A 21,701-nucleotide genomic window follows, 5' to 3' on the forward strand; every position below is an offset into this window, starting at 1 on the left:
TGTCGCCGAGGGGCAGCATGTAGATGAGCAATAGGAGGAGGCCAAGAATAGGACCTTGGGGGACACCAGGAAGAGAATCCATTGCAAGTGATTCTCTGGCTATGAATCAACAGATAAGAATGGAACCAGGCAACAGGAACTGATAACACCTGTTGGCCAAATGATGTACTGCATCCCTAAATATAATTTGAGTTCAGACCTGTTCAATCAGACACGACTACATATATATTGATTAAAATCAATTGAAGCTTTATTTGCGAGAGACTTGAAACATACCAGCAAAGCAGCAACATGTCACAGCAGGTAGAGGACATCGTACTGTACAACATTCCCGTCATAAGACAGCCTCACCTAACAGGGCACAGTGATCACAATGATTGTCTCTGTCCTGGGAACTACGCCAACCAAGGCTTCTTCTGTGGAGGATTCACTGTAGCTCTCCTCCTCGGTTCAGGCTCTCTATTTTTATACCCTCTCTTATCATTGTCCTGTGATTGTCAGCGTGTCTCAGCAGCTGCGTTCCCTGCTCCTTCCCACTCTTTGATTATCAGAAAGTGTCAACACAGATGTTTCTCTTCCTGCAGGACTTAACACCCAAGTCCTTGTAGCTCCTGTCAATGGGTAACAGCACCTTCTCATCCCACCTATTCTCTCGTGTAGCTGCTCAGTCCGTCCTCACTGGGAACCTGGTCGCCCCCAAGCTTGATTCTGAATTGTGTCTCTTTAGGCACCGGTTTGTCTGTCCCTGGCACCCTTTCTACATTCCCATGCTGGCTTTACCTTGACCAACTAACATTCATGTGTCCCTCCTGTGTCAAGTCAATAAACAGCAAGTAATTCCCCTGGACACACATGAGACGCCATGGTTTGGAGATTATGGCCCAGAAATTCGGGTCTCCACGGGTGAATACGCACAGGGTACTCACCCGTAGGCCCAATGGAAGTGCCGGTTTCCTGCATGCACTGCGCATGCGCGGGAAACCGGCACTTCTGTTCCCCTGAAAGAAGGGGTTCAGCGGTCAAACGCGTGCGCAGGAAAGGCTGCTACCATTGGCTCTCCATGGCCCATGTGATCCCAGGGGACGCATCGAACTAACTGCACCCCTGAGATATGCAAGCACTGCACGCCGGCAGTTGGAGGAGGCCCAGGATCGCAATTCCTTGGGGGCCCACAGCTCAACGGACGGCGCGCAAGGTAAGTGCAGGTCGGGGGCTTATCATACATGGCGGACTAAAGCTGAGATTTGACACAACTCATTGACATTCATAGAATCTTACAGCACAGAAGGAGGCCATTCGGCCCATCGAGTCTCTTTGAAAGAGCTATCCAATCAGTCCCACTCCCCGCTCTTTCCCCATAGCCCTGCAAATTCCTCCCCTTCAAGTATTTATCCAATTCTCTTTTGAAAGTTACTATTGAATCTGCTTCCACCCCACTTTCAGACAGTGCATTCCAGATCATAACAACTCGCTGCATCAAATATCTCCTCATCTCCCCTCTGCTTCATTACTACACTAACAAACTTCATGAATTCACTTCAGCTTAGCTGCAGGAATCCCTGATTAACCCTTTCCATCCCTGGTCTGTTACATTCATCCGATGTTAACTGGAGTCTGATCACCTATCAGACTGGCGCAGTCACTCTGTTAGACGGGAACGATTGTAAGGAACTTTGTTATAGATCCCAAACTCTTACATTACACACTCATCACAGGAATCACACACATGGTGTAAATAGAGAGATGCTTTAAATGACCAACAAGTAAACCCGTGATCAGATTGCATCGCAAGTATTTCTACAAAGTATCGGATCTATATTGCAGTGACCTTACATCACATGTCAAACACAAGTCAGTGAAGCTGAGGGACCCCACATAAAGATCACCTCCAGAGATATAGAGCAGAGCACTAAATACATGTAGAGAAATACATTCAGGACCACAGGGAATGGAATAATTATACAGACCCGATACGCCATCAATTCAGCAGTTTCTAACATCTTACACAGGACATTATTCTTAAAGCAATGTGTTAGCGTGTGTGAGCCTATTCTATCACTATGGTTCAGTTCATTGTTTACTGATACTCATACAATTTACTTTTATAAACAGAAGCTGGGATCCTAAAATCAAACTATTTTCTCAGAATCACTGAAGCACTGGGCGATGGCAAAGTGCAGATACTGAGATTATTGCAGTTATTCATTAAAGTGGGCGTTATCAGGTGGGATTTTCCCAGATCCTGCGGTTATTTATCGGTGATTATTGTTGTTATCAGGAGGGATTTCCCCAGACCCTGCGGGTATTTATCGGTGATTATTGGTGTTATCGGGTGGGCTTTTCCCAGACCCTGTGGATATTTATCAGTGATTATTGGTGTTATCGGGTGGGATTTTCCCAGACCCGGTGGATATTTATCGGTGATTATTGGTGTTATCGGGTGGGATTTTCCCAGACCCGGTGGATATTTATCGGTGATTATTGGTGTTATCGGGTGGGTTTTTCCTAGACCCTGTGGATATTTATCGGTGATTATTGGTGTTATCGGGTGGGATTTTCCCAGACCCGGTGGATATTTATCGGTGATTATTGGTGTTATCGGGGGAATCTTCCCAGAACCTGCAGATATTTACCGGTGATTATTGGTGTTATCAGGGAGATTTTCCCAGCCCCTATGGGTATTTATCGGTGATTATTGGTGTTATCGGGGGAATCTTCCCATTGCAGTCAGATACGGGGGAATATATAATGGGAAATAAGGAAATGGCAGATCAACTAAATGCATACTTTGGGTCAGTCTTTACGAAGGAAGACACAAAAAACCTCCCTGGGATATCGGGAAAAATAGGGACATTGGCAAAGGAGGAACTGACGCAAATCAATATCTCTAAGGATATGGTGTTAAGGAAGCTAAAGGGATTGAAGGTGGACAAATCCCCAGGGCCTGATAACATGCATCCTAGGGTACTGAAGGAGGTGGCCCTAGAGATAGCGGATGCACTAAGGATGATTTTTCAGAATTCATTAGACTCGGGAACAGTGCCGATGGATTGGAGGGTAGCTAACGTTACCCCACTATTCAAAAAGGGGGGTAGGGAAAAAGCAGGTAATTACAGACCTGTAAGCCTTACATCAGTTGTGGGCAAAATGCTGGAGTCCATCATTAAGGATGAAATAGCGGAGCACTTAGCAAATGGGGACAGGATAGGACAGAGTCAACATGGATTTACAAAGGGTAAATCGTGCTTGACTAATCTATTGGAATTTTTTGAGGGAGTAACTGGTAGAATAGATGGGGGAGAGCCAGTAGATGTGGTGTACCTGGACTTCCAAAAGGCCTTCGATAAGGTCCCACATAAAAGATTAGCATGGAAAATTGAGGCTCATGGGATAAAGGGGAAAGTTTTGGCGTGGATAGGGAACTGGCTGTCAGATAGAAAACAGAGAGTTGGAATAAACGGCTCATTTTCTGAATGGCAGGCAGTAACAAGTGGGGTACCACAGGGATCTGTCCTGGGCCCCCAGCTGTTCACAATTTACATTAATGACCTGGATCAGGGAGTCGGATGCAGCATTTCCAAATTTGCAGACGACACTAAACTAGGAGGGGGGGTGGGCTCAGAGGAAGAGACCAGGAAGCTCCAGAGCGATTTGGACAGACTGGGCGATTGGGCGGATAAATGGCAGATGCACTATAATGTGGACAAGTGCGAAGTTATCCACCTTGGGTGCAGGAACGGGAGGGCAAATTATTATTTAAATGGCAATAGATTGGGAGAGGGGGAAGTACAGAGAGACCTGGGTGTTCTTGTACACCAGTCACTGAAGGCGAGCATGCAGGTGCAACAGGCGGTCAAGAAGGCAAACGGTATGCTGGCCTTCATAGCAAAAGGGTTAGAATACAGGAACAGGGATACCTTGCTGCAGCTGTACAGGGCACTGGTGAGACCACACCTCGAGTACTGTGTACAGTTTTGGTCGCCTCATCTGAGGAAGGATGTTCTTGCCATGGAGGGGGTGCAGCGGCGATTCACCAGGCTGATACCAGGAATGGCGGGAATGACCTATGAGGAGAGACTATGTAGTTTAGGGATGTACACACTGGAGTTTAGAAGATTGAGAGGGGACCTCATAGAAGTGTATAAAATTCTGACAGGTCTAGACAGACTGGATGCAGAAGGAATGTTTCCCTTGGCGGGTGAGAACAGAACTAGAGGACATAATTTAAGGATAAGGGCTAAACCATTTAGGACAGAGATGAGGGGGAATTTCTTCACTCAGAGAGTGGTGAACCTGTGGAACTCATTGCCACAGAGGGCAGCGTACGCCAGCTCATTAAATATATTTAAGAGGGAATTAGATATATTTCTACGGGCAAAAGGGGTTAAGGGTTACGGAGAGAAGGCGGGGACGGGATACTGAATTAAAGGATCAGCCATGATCTCATCGAATGGCGGAGCAGGCACGAAGGGCCGAATGGCCTACTCCTGCTCCTATCTTCTATGTATCTATGTATCTATGTAACCTGCGGTTATTTATCGGTAATTATTGGTGTTATCAGGGGGATCTTCCCAGGCCCTGCGGGTATTTATCGGTGATTATTGGTGTTATCGGGTTGGATTTTCCCAGAACCTGCGGGTATTTATCGGTGATTATTGGTGTTATCGGGTGGGATTTTCCCAGACTCTGCGGATATTTATCGGTGATTATTGGTGTTATCGGGAGGGATTTCCCCAGACCCTGCGGGTATTTATCGGTGATTATTGGAGTTATCGGGGTGTGATTTTCCCAGACTCTGCGGATATTTATCGGTGATTATTGGTGTTATCGGGAGGGATTTCCCCAGACCCTGTGGGTATTTATCGGTGATTATTGGTGTTATCGGGTGGGATTTTCCCAGACTCTGCGGATATTTATTGGTGATTATTGGTATTATCGGGAGGGATTTTCCCAGACCCTGCGGGTATTTATCGGTGATTATTGGTGTTATCGGCTGGGTTTTTCCCAGACCCTGCGGGTATTTATCGGTGATTATTGGTGTTATCGATGGTTGGGATTTTACCAGACCCTGCGGATATTTATCGGTGGTTATTGGTGTTATCGGGTGGGATTTTCCCAAACTCTGCGGATATTTATCGGTGATTATTGCTGTTATCGGGTGGGATTTTCCCAGACTCTGCGGATATTTATCGGTGATTATTGGTGTTATCGGGTGGGATTTTCCCAGACTCTGCGGATATTTATCGGTGATTATTGGTATTATCGGGACGGATTTCCCCAGAACCTGTGGGTATTTATCGGTGATTATTGGTGTTATCGGGTGGGATTTTCCCAGACTCTGCGGATATTTATTGGTGATTATTGGTGTTATCGGGTGGGATTTTCCCAGACTCTGCGGATATTTATTGGTGATTATTGGTATTATCGGCTGGGTTTTCCCCAGACCCTGCGGGTATTTATCGGTGATTATTGGTGTTATCGATGGTTGGGATTTTACCAGACCCTGCGGATATTTATAGGTGATTATTGTTGCTATCGGGTGGGATTTTTCCAGACTCTGCGGGTTTTCTTCGATGATATTGGTGTTATCGGCTGGGTTTTTCCCAGACCCTGCGAGTATTTATTGGTGATTATTGGTATTATCGATGGGTGGGATTTTACCAGACCCTGCGGATATTTATCGGTGATTATTGGTGTTATCGGGTGAGAGTTTCCCAGACCCTGTGGGATAAAACCCTCATCCTCCTGGATTGTTACTGTCTGGGGACAGATTTTCAGCGGGTCTGTGTTTTTATCCCCATCAGTGCCGCATGGACTGAAGTAAGGATAGAGTTTCTCAGTGAATGTACCAGTGAAAGTGTAGATATGGGACTTGTTATCTGAGTTATAAAAGGACACCTTCCCTCCCTCATAATCCAGGCAGACTCGAATCTTTCTCGGGTTCACACTCAGCGCTAAGATTTTCCATTGTGCGTCACAAGCCCAGTATTTATTCCCATCTCTCAGCGTCACTACCCAGAATCCGTTGCCTCGATTCAGGGTGAATCCACGTTTCCTGTTGATGGACTCCTTGGCCACACCCACATCCCACTCAGTCTTGTTCCCCACCTCCACCTCCCAGGAATGTTTCCCTGATGTGAATCCCTCCGATCCCAGGGCACAGACCCAGGAATCAAATCTCTCCGGATTGTCGGGGATCTGCTGCCACTTCCCGGTGTTTCTCACGGTGCTCAGGTCCTCAGACAGGAGAAGTTCAGGATGGGCTGTATTAGGGTCCAAGGTGACTGGAGCTGGCGACAGAGGGACACAGATAGAAAGTTAGTCACTCACTGCAACTTTCACAGCCGGTTAGTGATTGGTATAATCGGCAATGATCCAGAATTAGAAATTAATTCAGCAGCGCACAGGGGAAACGGAAAGACACTTTTGGGAGAAGGTTTTACCGGGCGGACACACCCTGCAGTGAGAGAGTGAGAGAGAGAGAGAGAAAGAGAGAGAGGGAGAGAGGCAGTGAGAGAGAGACAGAGGGAGAGAGAGAGACAGACAGAGAGAGGCAGAGAGAGAGATTGACAGAGTGAGAGAGACAAACAGAGAGAGGGACAAGCACAGACAGGGAGAGAGAGAGCGAGACAGTGAGAGAGGGAGAGAGAAAGTGACAGAGTCAGAAAGAGAGACAGAGAGAGGTACAGGCATAGAGGGACAGGTACAGAGAGAAAGAGAGATACAGGGGAGAGACAGAGAGGGAGAGAGAGAGAGAGTATAACAGAGAGAGAGAGAGAGACAGAGAGAGGCAGGGAGAGGGAGAGAGAGAGGGACAGGCAGAGAGAGAAAAAGAGACAGGCACAGAGAGAGAGACAGGGAGAGAGAGAGGAGGAGAGATAGAGAGAGAGAAAGAGAGAGACAGGGAGAGAGAGAGAGAGAGAGGGAGAAGGAGAGAGGGACAGGCAGAGAGAGAGACAGAGAGAGAGACAGGGAGAGAGAGAGAGAGAGAGGCACAGAGAGAGAGAGGGGGACAGAGAGAGAGACAGGCAGTACACAGAGAGAGAAAGAGAGAGAGAGAGAGACAGAGGCAGAGAAAGAGAGAGGGACACCTTATCTCACCATATATTCTCCATCACAGGGCAAAAGCAAAATACTTTGTCTGACCTCCTGAGGCTTTCCAGTATTTTCTGGGGGCTTTTCTCCATCACAGTGTATTGTGATCGACAATAAATGGGCCAAGGAAGGGATTTGAGCCTTAAAATGTCACGGTTCAGATGTGGTCGACAAGACATTGAAGTGAATTATAACATGAACAGAAATTCATTATTAACTAAAGGATGTTTGTGTAGACTTTCACACAAGGTCAATCTAGTTTTGGTCACACTGAACATTAACACTTTTATATCTAAACACACTGTAATCCTCTCTAGTGACGGTGTCTGGAATTGTCCAGCAGCCCAGGTTTGCTGAATAAATAAAATAATTACAAATATTCTCATTTCAATTCATATGCTCCAAATTCTTGAGTATGGGTGGCAAACAAATTATCCCCTTCACACAACAGGAGAGAAAGCACATACAGGGAGTTATCAGATAAACAAATGGAAAAGGGATAAACAGTCAGGAGGGTTGAAAGAAACCTGTTGCGTTTGCAAAGATAATCCAGAGACTGTCAGCAGAGTTCAGTTCATGTTGCTTTTATCATGGCTGCCACACACACACACCTTCCGGCACAAGCAATCAAATACCTATACACAATACAATGATAACAGCACTATCAAACTCCATGTGCTCAGGCCAAGGCAATCGAGTACCTATCACCAATGTCAGACATAACAAAACCAAGACAGAGGAAGTAAAGGACCAGGTCAGTGAACTGAACGAGAAAATGTAATCAACAGCTTCCAGCAGTTACACATGCAGAACTGGTCAATATCAGTTTGATGTCATTTAATACATTTCTACCTGATGAACAAATAGATTGGGTAAAATTTAAATCATTCTGGTTAAAAATATACAATGTAATCCTGCGTGTGGTGTGGTATAACTGTGCCAGTCACTTTGATTGATGGGGTCGATCTCCTTAGAATAGGATCCCATGAAATTATTACAATTCTACATTTACAGACTCCGCTTTTGTAAAGATTGATCTGTGCACAAAATGATTCTCAGGTACCAACATTTAACTTCAACAGTTACTGTATTTATTATAAAAACAGAAAATGCTGGAAATATACCGCACGGCAAAAAGCATCTGAAACAAGAAGAGACAAGTTAACATCTTGGGTGTCGACCCTTCATCAGAACTGAAAACTGAAATAAGTAAATCCCTGAGTAGAGGGGGAGAAAGAAAAGGGGGAGAAGAAATAGCAGATGCTCCAATCACAGAGAGAACATTAATGGGCTGAGTGACCTGCTAACTGCAGGAACTGGGACTAAGTGGCGACAAATCCCCTGGACCCGACGACCTGCATCCTAGGATTTTAAAAGAGGTAGCTGCAGAGATAGTGGATGTACTGGTATTAATCTTCCAGAAATCCCTAGAATCCCGATCAGTCCCCAAGGATTGGAAGGTAGTAAACATAACCCCGCTATTTAAGAAAGGAGGAAGAGAAAAAACAGGAACTATAGGCCAATTAACCTGACATCAGTAGTAGGCGAAATGCTAGAATCTATTATTAGGTACGTGGTAACAGGACACTTAGAAAATCGTAATATGATTAGGCAGAGTCAACATGGTTTTATGAAAGGGACATCGTGTTTGACCACAATGATCAGTGCTTGGGCCTCAGCTATTTACAGTCTATATTAATGACTTAGATGAAGGGACTGAGTGTAACGTATCCAAGTTTGCTGATGATACAAAGTTAGGTTGTAAAGTAAGTTGTGAGGAGGATGCAAAGAGGCTGCAGAGAGATACAGACGGGGTGACTGAGTGGGCAAGAACATGGCAAAGGGAATACAATGTGGGGAAGTGTGAAGTTATCCACTTTGGTAGGAAAAACCAAAAACTAAAATATTTTTTGAATGGTGAGAGACTGAGAAATGTTTGCATCCAGAGGGACCTGGGTGTCCTTGTACATGAATCACAGAAAGTTAACATGCAGGTACAGCAAGTAATTAGGAAGACAAGTGGTATGTTAGAGCAAAAACATAGAAACATAGAAGATAGGAGCAGGAGTAGGCCATTCGGCCCCTCGAGCCTGCTCCGCCATTCAATGCGATCATGGCTGATCATCCAAATTCAGTACCTTGTCCCTGCTTTCTCCCCATACCCCTTGATCCCTTTAGCCTTAAGAAATATATCCAACTCCTTCTTGAATATATTTAATGAATTGGCCTCTACTGCCTTCTGTGGTAGAGAATTCCACAGGTTCACCACTCTCTGGGTAAAGAAATTCCTCCTCATTTCTGTCCTAAATGGCTTACCCCTTATCCTTAGACTGTGACCCCTGGTTCTGGACTTCCCGACCATCAGGAACATCCTTCCTACATCTAGTCTGTCCAGTCCTGTCAGAATTTTATAAGTTTCAATGAGATCCCCTCTCATTCTTCTAAACTCCAGCGAGTATAAGCCCAATCGACCCAATCTCTCCTCATACGTCATTCCTGCCATCCCAGGTATCAGCCTGGTGAATCTTTGCTGAACTCCTTCCATGGCAAGAGCATCCTTCCTCAGATAAGGCGACCAAAACTGCTCACAATACTCAAGATGTGGTCTCATCAAGGCCCTGTACAACTGCAGCAAGGCATCCTTGTTCCTGTACTCAAACCCTCTCGCTACGAAGGCCAACATACTAATTGCCTTCTTAACCGCCTGCTGCACCTGCATGCTTACCTTCAGCGACTGGTGCACAAGGACACCCAGGTCTCGTTGCACTTCCCCTTCTCCCAATCTATTGCCATTCAGATAATAATCTGACTTCCTGTTTTTGACACCAAAATGGATAACCTCGCATTTATCCATGTTATATTGCATCTGCCATGCTTCTGCCCAATCACCCAACCTGTCCAAATCATCCTGGAGTTTCTCGGCATCCTCCTCACAGCACACACGGCCACCCAGCTTTGTGTCGTCTGCAAACTTGGAGATATTACATCTAGTTTCCTTGCCTAGATCATTAATATATATTGTGAATAGCTGGGGTCCAAGGACCGATCCCTGCGGTACCCCACTAGTCACTGCCTGCAACTCGGAAAAAGACCTGTTTATTCCAACTCTTTGCTTTCTGTCTGCCAACCAGTTCTCTATCCAAGTCAATACCTTGCCGCCAATCCCATGCCGCCAATCCCATGTGCCTCAATTGTTCTTGGTAATCTCTTATGCGGGTCTTTGTCAAAAGCCTTCTGAAAGTCCAAATACACCACATCCACTGGTTCTCCCTTATCTATTTTACCAGTTACATCCTCAAAAAATTCCAGTAGATTAGTCAAGCACGATTTACCTTTTGTACATCCATGTTGATTTTGTCCGATCCTGTCATTGTTTTCCAAGTGCTCTGCTATTACATCTTTTGTAATGGACTCTCGCATTTTCCCCACTACCGATGTCAGGCTTACCGGTCTATAATTCCCCATTTTCTCTCTACCACCTTTTTTGAATAGTGGGGTAACATTAGCTACCCTCCAGTCCATGGGTACTGTTCCAGATTCCATCAAATGTTGGAAGATGATCAACAATGCATCTACTATTTCTAGGGCCACTTCCTTAAGTACCCTAGGATGTAGATTATCAGGCCCTGGGGATTTAGCGACCTTCAATCCCGTCAATTTCCCTAACACCATTTCCCTACAAATACTGATTTCTTTCAGTTCCTCCCTTTCATCAGACCCTATGTTCCCCGACATCTCTGGGAGGTTATTTGTGTCCTCCTTTGTGAAGACAGAACCAAAATATGTATTTACTTTGTCTGCCATTTCTTTGTTCCCCATTATAAATTCCCCTGATTCTGACTGCAAGGGACCTACACTTGACTTCACCAATCTTTTTCTCTTCACATATCTATAAAAGCTATTACAGTCAGTTTTTATGTTCCCTGAAAGCTTACTCTCACATTCTATTTTCCCCTTCTTAATTAATCCCTTTGTCCTCCTTTGTTGAATCCTAAGCTGCTCCCAATCCTCAGGTTTACTGCTTTTTCTGGCCAATTTATTTGTCCTCTCCTTGAATCGTATGCTATTCCTAATTTCCCTTGTTAGCCACGGTTGAGTCACCATTTTTGTTTTTTTTTATGCCAAACTGGGATGAACAAATTCTGTAGCTCATCCATGCGGTCTTTGAATGTTTGCCAATGCCTATCCACCGTCAACCCTTTGCGTGACATTCCCCAATCAATCCTACCCAACTCGCGTCTCATACCATCGTAGTTTCCTTTATTTAAATTCAGGACCCTAGTCTCTGAGTCAACTACTTCATTCTCCATCTTAATGAAGAATTCGATCATATTATGATCGCTCCGACCCAAGGGGCCTCGTACAACAAGACTGCTAATTAATCCTTTCTCATTACATAATACCCAGTCTAAGATGGCCTGATCTCTGGTTGGTTCCTTGACATATTCGTCCAGGAAACCATCCCGTAAACACTTCAGGAATTCCTCCTCCACAGTATTGTTACTAATTTGGTTAGCCCAATCTATATGTAGGTTAAAGTCACCCATGATGACTGCTGTGCCCTTATTGCACACTTCTCTGATTTCCCTTTTAGTGCCATCCCCAACCTCCGCATTACTGTTTGGAGGTCTATATACCACTCCCACTAATGTTTTCTGCCCCTTGGTATTTCTCAGTTCTACCCATACAGATTCCACATCATCAGAGCTAATATCCTTCCTTACAATTGTGTTAATCCCTTCTTTAACCAGCAATGCTACCCCACCTCCCTTTCCTTTTTGCCTATCTTTCCTGAATATTGAATACCCCTGGATGTTGATTTCCCAGCCTTGGCCACCCTGGAGCCATGTTTCCGTAATCCCAATCAAATCATATTCTTTTACCTCTATTTGCGCAGTTAATTCATCCACCTTATTATGAATGCTCCTCGCATTAAGACACAAAGCCTTCAGGCTTGTTTTTTTAATGCTCTTAGCCCTATTAGAATTATTATTTACTGTGGCCATGTTTGATTTAAACCGTTGACTTTTCTGACTGCCACTTTTGTTTTTCTCCTTCCTATCTTTTGCTTTTATCCTTGTTTCCCTTTCCTCTGTCTCCTTGTTCAGGTTCCCAACCCCCTGCCATTTTAGTTTAAACCCCCCCCCAGAGCACTAGCAAACACTCCTCCTAGGGCATCGGTCCTGGCCCTGCCTGTAATGATATCAGCAAATAGTGATGGTATTTGCCTGTTTGATTATTATGCCTTACCAGCATATTTGCCTGTTTGATTATTTATGCCTGACCAGCAGAGGGCATGTGAGAGAGAGAGAGTTTAGTTTTAGTTTCACTTTAGATGGATCTCTAAGATGGTGTCTCCTGTAATGCTGTTAAAAGAGTTGAACATACTTTAGATAAAAAGTCATTCTCTTTCATGAATGTCTCGTCATTGAACCCACATACAAATCGATAAATGGTGTCAGAAGTGATTGAAAGAGATGAAGAGGAAAATTCTGAAGTTAAATCAGCTCTCCACATATTAGCAAGCCAAAAGAGAACATCGTTACTTGCCATTGGAGTATAGCTAAAGAAGTGAAAAAATGGAAGGTTTACACCCACCGGCGAAGCTTCAGTTGACAGGTAATGTGGCTGAAAGTTGGAGGAGGTTCAAACAACGTGTGGGGTTGTATTTAGCGGCAATCAGAGCTGACGAGAAAAGTGATAAAATGAAAGCGTCAGTGTTCTTACATGTCATGGGTGATGAAGCGCTGGAGGTGTATAATAACTTCACATTCGCTGCTGATGGAGACAAAATGAAGCTAGATAAAATAATGGAACAGTTTGAGGCCTACTGCATACCTAAACGTAACGTGACGTTTGAGAGGCACAGATTTTTCACATGTGTACAGAAAACGGGTGAGACTATTGATCAGTATGTGACTGAACTGAGAAACCGAAGCAAAACATGTGAATTTGGGGGACTGACAGACTTGCTGATAAAAGACAGACTGGTGTGTGGTATTCCAGATAATAGTCTAAGGGAAAGACTGCTAAGAGAGCAAAATCTAGACCTGGGAAAAGCCATAGCACTGTGTAGGGCTACAGAGATTGTGAAGTCGCAGACAAAGGAGCTGTTCACTGACAGTAGCTGCAACGTGGATGCAGTGAGAAAGAACGGACACAAACCGTTTAACAAAAAGAGCGCCAATGTGAAAAAAGAGGCGTGGCCAGCGAACAAAAATGAAAGGGGCAATCGAAAGTCATGTAGTCGATGCGGTACACAGCATCCACCAAAAAAGTGTCCAGCATATGGTAAAACATGCAATAGTTGCAACAAAAACAACCATTATGCCCGTTGCTGTAAGAACCAAAAGCAACAAAGCAAGGTCCATACAGTAGATGAAAGCGAGATAGAGGAGTTCTATGTAGATGTTGTGTCTGAAAACAAAAAAGGAAAAAGAGACTGGATGTTGACACTAAAAGTGAATGACATACATATTCCATTTAAATTGAATACTGGAGCACAAGTTAATGTGATATCAGAGACTGATTTTAAGAAAATTAGACCCAGACCAAAGATACATGGAATAAAAGTGAAAGTGACAAGATACTCAGGTACTGATATACCAGTGAAAGGAAGATGCATTGTCAAAGTGACACACAAGGACAGAGAGCACACGCTAGCATTAATCGTGGTGCCAAAGGATGTGCAGGCCATACTAGGTTTAAAAGCCTGTGAGAGACTGAACCTGGTCAAGAGAGTCCTCGTTGTGGAAAGCGAAGGAGAGACAGTCTATGATGAACTCATGAAAGAGTACAACGACCTATTTAAGGGTCTAGGCTGCCTTCCAGGAGAACACACGATCAGAGTAGATAAAAGTATGCCAACGGTCATACATCCATGCAGAAAAGTTCTGTTTGCTCTTCAAAAGCAACTGAAGGCAGAGTTGGACAGGATGGAAAGCCTGAACGTGATTCAGAAGATAGATGAGCCAACTGAGTGGGTGAGTTCCCTCGTCGTTGTGGACAAAAAGAATGGAAAGCTCAGAATTTGCCTGGATCCAAGAGATCTAAACAGAGCAATAAAGAGAGAGCATTTCAAGCTTCCTACATGTGAGGAAATCATGTAACAGTTTGCAAATGCAAAGTATTTCAGCAAGTTAGATGCATCATCAGGATTTTGGCAGATGAAACTGGATGAAGCAAGTTCAAGGCTGTGCACGTTCAACAGTCCATTTGGCAGATACAGATTCCTAAGGTTACCATTTGGCATTGCCTCAGCTCCTGAAGTGTATCACAAAACTATCCATATGATCTATGAGCACCTGGAGGGAGTTGATACATCAATGGATGACATCATAGTATGGGGAACCATGAGAACTGAGCATGATGAGAGACTGAAAAAAGTGCTGGAAGCAACAAGGAAAACAAACCTGAAGCTGAATAGAGAGAAATGGCAGCTCGGGGTGACAGAACTGACATTCGTGGGAGATATCCTTAGCAGTGAGGGCATCAGACCAGATCCCAGAAAGGTGTCCGCCATTGAGAATATGCCAAAGCCACAATGCAAAAAGGACGTGCAGAGGTTTAATGGAATGATCAACTACATGGGTAAATTCATATCCAACCTCTCAGAAAAGATGGCGCCACTGAGAAGACTAACTGAAAAGAACATAGAATGGGAATGGAATCATGAGCATGAGAAGTCATGGAGCGATCTAAAGAAACTGCTCACAGAGGAACCAGTTCTGAGGTTTTATGACCCAGCGAGACCCATCAAGATATCACCAGATGCATCACAGAGTGGGCTCGGTACCGTTCTTCTGCAAAAATATGACTACTGGCAACCTATTGCATATGCATCGCGCTCAATGACAGACGCGGAGACGCGATATGCTCAAATAGAAAAGGAGCTGCTCAGCATCACATACGCCTGTGAAAGATTGCACCAGTTTGTGGCAGGACAAGCAATCAGTGTAGAGACTGACCATAAGCCCTTGATTGCATTGTTCCAAAAGCCACTAACTAGCTGTCCGCTTAGAATACAAAGAATGATGATCAGGCTGCAACGCTATACACTGAATGTTGCGTACACACCGGGTAAGCTGATGTATACAGCAGACACGTTGTCCAGAGCTGTTGACCCAAGTGAGCCCGCAAACACCAAAATGGATGAAAAAGTGAACGCCTACGTGGACATGATAACAAGTGCACTGCCCATAGCAGATGCAAAAATGGAGCTCATAAAGACTAGACAAACAAAGATGAAACAATGAGATGACTGAGGAAAAGCATCTTGGATGGATGGCCCAACATGAAGCAAGACTGCTCACCTGACATAGCAGAGTACTGGAACTGCAGGGCGGAACTATCAGTGGTCGAAGACATCATCTACAAAGGAAGTAAAATAGTTATCCCAAAGAGTCTGAGAAAAGAGATGCTAAAAAGGATCCATGGAGGACATCTGGGAATCGAAAAGTGTAAGAAAAGAGCACGAGAGGTGATGTACTGGCCACGAATCAACCAAGATGTGACAAATGAAGTGACAAACTGCACAATATGCCTGAAATATCGAGCGAGCAATCTGGTAGAACCACTAAAGCCACACCCAGTGCCAGACAGACCTTACCAGAAGGTAGGCGCTGACCTATTCGTATGTCAAGGGAAGGACTCTCTTGTAGTCACAGACTATTACTCCCTGTATCCAGAGATTTGTAGACTGCACACCACCACTGCAGATGCTGTGATAACATGTATGAAAGCCATATTCTCCAGACATGGCGTGGCAAGCGAGGTCTTCACAGACAACGGACCCGAGTTTTACAATGCAAGTTTCCGACACTTTGCCAAAGAGTGGGACTTTGTCCACACAACGTCAAGTCCTCACTTTCCACAGTCCAATGGACTAGTGGAAAAATCGGTCCAGACAGTGAAAAGACTGATGTACAAGGCAAAAGACAGTGGAACTGACTTCTACCAGAGCATGCTTGTATACCGCACAACGCCGCTCGAGTGTGGTATGTCACCAGCCCAACTCCTGATGGGACGTCTGCTAAGGTCAAACCTACCCATCCCGGAGAACCTCCTGAAAACAAAAGAGGGGGAGAAAGTGAGGAAGTTCAAAGAACAACAGAAAGAAAAGCAAAAGTACTACTATGATAGAGGAACACAAAACCTACCTGAACTCCACACTGGTGACCAAGTAAGGTTCAAAGACAAAACAAACATATGGACTCAGAAGGGAACTGTCCTGAGTGAAGTTCAACCAAGATCATACACCATTCAGACAGATGAGGGTGCTGTTCTGCGAAGAAATCGTCAGGATCTTCTCATGGGACCAGCCACAGCAGGTCAAAAGACTGATACTGTTGAACAACCTGATCACACAGCAGGTCAAAAGACTGATACTGTTGAACAACCTGATCACACAGCTGAGAAATCATCATCGGAGGCAACAACTCAGATTCAAGGACAATCAATCAGAAAATCCTCAAGACATGTGAAGCCTCCTGAGAGACTCATTGAGCAAATTTAAGGACTCTTGTTATAGAAGGAAGTAATGTTATCTTATTCTCTCTTCAAGTTCTAGTGTATTTACATATTTCATGTGAACACACAAAACAAGGTTAAAAAACCTTGATCATGATAATGTGAGTTCATTAAGTGTTACAGTTAAAATGCAGAGTAATACAAAGAAAACATGTTGTTAGATAAAAGTAAAATACTTTTGTTTTAAGAAAGGGAGATGTAATGATATCAGCAAATAGTGATGGTATTTGCCTGTTTGATTATTATGCCTTACCAGCATATTTGCCTGTTTGATTATTTATGCCTGACCAGCAGAGGGCATGTGAGAGAGAGAGAGTTTAGTTTTAGTTTCACTTTAGATGGATCTCTAAGATGGTGTCTCCTGTAATGCTGTTAAAAGAGTTGAACATACTTTAGATAAAAAGTCATTCTCTTTCATGAATCTCTCGTCATTGAACCCACATACAAATCGATACACTGCCCAGGTGCAAACCATTCGGTTTGTACTGGTCCCACCTCCCCCAGAACCGGTTCCAATGTCCCAGGAATTTGAATCCCTCCCCCTTGCACCATTCCTCTAGCCACGTATTCATCTGAAATATCCTTCTATTTCTATTCTGACTAGCACGTGGCACTGGTAGCAATCCTGAGATTACTACCTTTGAGGTCCTATTTTTTAATTTACCTCCTAACTCCCTATATTCAGCTTTTAGGCCCTCATCCCATGTTTTACCTATATCGTTGGTACCTATATGCACCACGACAACTGGCTGTTCACCCTCCCCTTCCAAAATGTTCCAAAAGTATAAGAGTAAAGAAGTCTTACTACAATTATACAGGGCATTGGTGAGGCCACACCTGGAGTACTGTGTACAGCTCGGGTCTCCTTACCTAAAGAAAGACATACTTGCCCTAGAGGGAGTGCAACAAAGGTTCACCAGGCTGATTCCTGGGATGAGGGGATTGCCCTATAAGGAGAGATTGAGTAGACTAGGCCTATATTCCCGAGAGTTTAGAAGAATGAGAGGTGATCTACTTGAAACATATAATATTTTAAGGGGCTTGACAGGGTTAATGTTGAGAAAATGTTTCCACTGGCTGTGGAATCTAGAACACGGGGTCACAGTCTGAGAATAAGGGGTCAGCCATTTAGGACTGAGATGAGGAGAAATTTCTTCACTGAAATGGTTGTGAATCCTTGGAATTCTCTACCCCAGGAAGCTGTGGATGCTCAGTCGTTGAGTATATTCAAGAGAGAGGTCGATACATTTTTGGGAACTAAGGAAATTAAGGGAGATGGGGATAGTGCATGTAATGTCCGTGTGTAATTGAGACACGGACTGCAGAAGTTGGTTATAACAGGTGTTTACTGAATGGAGACAAAACTGGAACTAATATACAAAGTTACTTCACAGGCTTATATACAGGGGTGGTCACTACTGGTACTGCAGTATACAGGGGCTGCAGAATATAGTTCCTTCTTAAAGGTACATACACTACAGTGCAGGAAGGTGGAGTTGAGGTAGAAGATCAGCCATGATCTAGTTGAATGGCGGAGCAGGCTCGAAGGACCAAATGGTCTATTCCAGCTCCTATTTGTTATGTTCTTATGAAGTCTGAAATGTAAACAGAATATGCTGCAAACACAGACCTCACCCACATTTCATGTCATCTCTCACTGCAGTATTTTATTAATTTCTTTCCAATTTCTACAAAATCTTGCCTCTTTTCCTCATGAAAATCTTTCCCATGCATTCTCCCTATCTTAGCTGGCTCTACACTCTTTGCTTCTTTTAATGTCCTTTCATTGCCTCACTGACAGGATCTTGTACAATCTAACAGGTTCTCCCTTTACTACAGAGCAGTTTTCAGTTCATTGAATGCATGAACTTTCTCTCTGATTAAACTATCTGTGGTTTGTTTGTCTCTTTATTCCGCCCTGCAAAGTGTTTTAATTATCTTCTAGTCTTCAGTTCCGAAGTAGGATGTAACTAAAACACGAGTCTGTTTTTTGAATGCAGTGTGGCGACACGCCACCACTGGACATAATCCGCTCATGGCGGCACGGACAGTTTAAGCAGATGCCCCCAGCCGGGGGCCCTTTCCTCCAGCAACTTGTTTCCCGCAGGGACAGGCTGCCGGGAGCACTTCCTGTCTGGGGAGTATTTAAGTGGATGCGCGGGCTTTTCCTCTTTCTCTTTGCCATGAGGTTGAATAAAGCAGTTGTGTTTTACTAGCTCTGGTCTCGACTCCCACGTTTGCCGCGGTATCTCAACACTGGTGACCCCGACGCTCAGGACGAATCCTAAGCTAGCATGGCGGATACAAACGCAGTCACGGTTAAACTACCGGACTTTTGGGAGAACCTGGCCGAAGCCTGGTTTGTTTAAGCTGAGTCCAGATTCCGGCTGAAACACATTACAGTCGACGCCACAAAGTACGACTACCTCGTCTCCTCTCTCACCTACGCCACAGTCCCCAAGGTTTGGGCAGCGCTGCAGGCTCCACCAGTGGAAGGCAAGTACGAACATCTGAAGGCTGCGCTCCTTAAAAAGTTTCAAACGTTCTCTTACCAGCGCAACTGCCAACTCCTTGACCTCCCCGGCCTTGGTGACGCTTCACCCTCGGATCTGCTTTCCCACATGCTGTCCCTCTCGGATGACAAAAACACCGGCGCCCTCTTGCGCACGCTTTTCATTCGGCAACTCCCCGCCAGCATCCGCCCGCTCATTGTGGAGTCTGGCTCCACGGACCTGAATGACATAGCCGAAAAGGCCGACCGGCTGCTCTCTGCGCAGTCCGCTCGCGACGTCGCGCCCGACCTCACGGCAACGACCACGCGGTCTTCCCGGCCCACTAGGCCCGACCGCCCTACCACTCCGGGTCACTGCTACTACCACACCCGTTTTGGCACTAGGGCCCAATGCTGCGCGCCACCGTGCACTTTCAAACCCCCCCCCGCACCGGCCCCCGCAATGGCCGCGGGGCAAAAGGGGCCTCTACTGTACGTCACCGACGACAGAACCAACCGCCGATTTCTGTGCGACACAGGGGCCCAGCACAGCATCACCCCCGCCTCCGCCCTCGAAATCCAATGCGGCACACGGGGTATCACGCTGGCCGCAGCCAATGGCTCTGACATCCGCACATATGGCACCCGCATGGTCACGCTCGACCTCGCAGGCCGCCGCTACCGCTGGGAGTTCCTCACAGCCAAGGTACTCTGCCCATTCATCGGCGCCGACTTCCTACGCGCCCACGGCCTCCTTGTCGACATTCCGAGGCACCGCCTCGTCGACATCAACACTATGGCCCCCATCCCCGGCGCATTCACCCCGGCCCGTCCGGCCGGCCTGACGACCTACTGCCTCGCCAGAGCTACAGACGACTACTCGGCACTCCTAGCCGAGTTTCCCGCCCTCACTAACCCGACCTTTTCAGCCAAAGCCGCCAAACACGGTGTGGAGCACTATATCACCACCACCGGCCCCCCACTTTCTGCCCACGCCCGCAGACTCAACCCGGCCAAGCAGGAAATCGCGCGGGCCGAGTTCACCACCATGGAACAACTCGGCATCATCCGCCGCTCCAGCAGCCCTTGGGCCTCGCCCCTCCACATCGCCCCCAAGCCCGGCGGAGGCTGGCGCCCTTGCGGGGACTACCGCCGCCTCAACGACGCCACCACCCCCGACCGATACCCGGTGCCACACATCCAGGACTTCTCGGCCCGACTGGCCGGACGAACCGTCTTCTCCAAGGTCGACCTGGTGCGCGGTTACCACCAAGTCCCCGTACACCCCGCGGACATCCCCAAAACGGTCGTCATCACCCCATTCGGCCTGTTCGAGTTCCTGAGGATGCCCTTCGGCCTCAAGAATGAAGCCCAGGCTTTCCAGCGCCTTATGGACTCAGTCCTCCGGGACCTGAACTTCCTATTCATCTATCTAGACGACATTCTCGTGGCCAGCTCCTCCAAACAGGAACATCTCGAACACCTTCGCATCCTTTCCCGTCCCGCCATCTGCGCGAATCACCTCGCGGTTGACTACGCGCAACTAGCAGCGGCCCAGCTCACGGACCCAGACCTCCTCTCGGCGGCTACCAGCCTGCCAGGGCTACGCCTAGCCAAGGTCGCGCACGGGCCCGAAGCCACGGCAGTCACTTGCGACGTCTCACTCGGCCAACCCAGGCCGGTCGTCCATGCAACCTGGCGCCGCCGCATCTTCGACGCGCTACACCCGCTCTCCCATCCGGGTGCCCGCGCATCCGTCAAACTCCTCTCCCAGCGTTTCGTCTGGCGTGGCCTCAGCAAAGATGTTCGGACTTGGGCCACCTCCTGCCTCACCTGCCAACGGTACAGCTACACACAAAAGCACCCCTGGGAGACTTCGAGGTACCCAGCCACCGCTTCGACCACGTACACGTCGACATCGTCGGTCCTCTGCCGCCACCACAAGGCCAAACTTATCTCCTCACGATGGTCGACCGCTACTAACGCTGGCCTGAGGCAGTGCCGCTGCCCTCCACCACTACAGCCGACATCGCCAGGGCGTTCGTTAACACCTGGGTCGCAAGGTTCGGCGTGCCAGCCGACATAACCTCCGACAGAGGCGCCCAGTTCACCTCCGAACTCTGGACGGCCACAGCACGAAACCTCGGGGTGACGCTCCACCAAACCACGGCATACCACCCGCAGGCCAATGGGCTGTGTGAACGCTTCCACAGGTCACTCAAGGCCTCACTCCGCGCCAGCCTGCAGGACAGTACCTGGACTGACCGCCTACCATGGGTGCTACTAGGCCTACACACCGCGGTCAAGGAAGACCTCCAGTCCTCGGCAGCGGAGTTAGTCTACGGACAACCACTGCGCGTCCCAGGCGAATTCCTTCCGGAGGCTACCACGCCTTGGTTAGCCGAACAGCAGCGGCTCAACTCCTTCTCTTCCGCTCAGCAGTTCGCCCCACTTCCGGTCAACCGACACGGCGAACTCGCACCTCACGTCCCGCCAAATTTACAGCAGGCGCGCTTCGTTTTCGTGTGACACGACGCACACCGCGGGCCTCTGCGACCCCCGTACGATGGACCGCACGAGGTACTAC

At 46.7% G+C, this 21,701-nt stretch overlaps 1 protein-coding gene across 1 annotated transcript in view; it reads right to left on the reverse strand.

Moving 5' to 3' along the window:
- Positions 1 to 228: 228 nt before the first annotated feature.
- Positions 229 to 21,701, reverse strand: part of LOC147095986 (zinc-binding protein A33-like) — a 44,024-nt gene continuing 22,551 nt past the window's right edge. The window contains exon 6 of the mRNA XM_085974943.1: positions 229 to 6,290. Coding sequence (XP_085831069.1) covers positions 5,533 to 6,290 — 758 coding nt within the window. The 3' untranslated portion in view covers positions 229 to 5,532. The remainder of the gene's footprint in view (positions 6,291 to 21,701) is intronic.

This window comes from Somniosus microcephalus, unplaced genomic scaffold (assembly GCF_052327205.1).
Source record: "Somniosus microcephalus isolate GS21.2 unplaced genomic scaffold, FLI_Smic_1.0 unresolved_chr1, whole genome shotgun sequence".
Classification (NCBI taxonomy): Eukaryota; Metazoa; Chordata; class Chondrichthyes; order Squaliformes; family Somniosidae; genus Somniosus; species Somniosus microcephalus.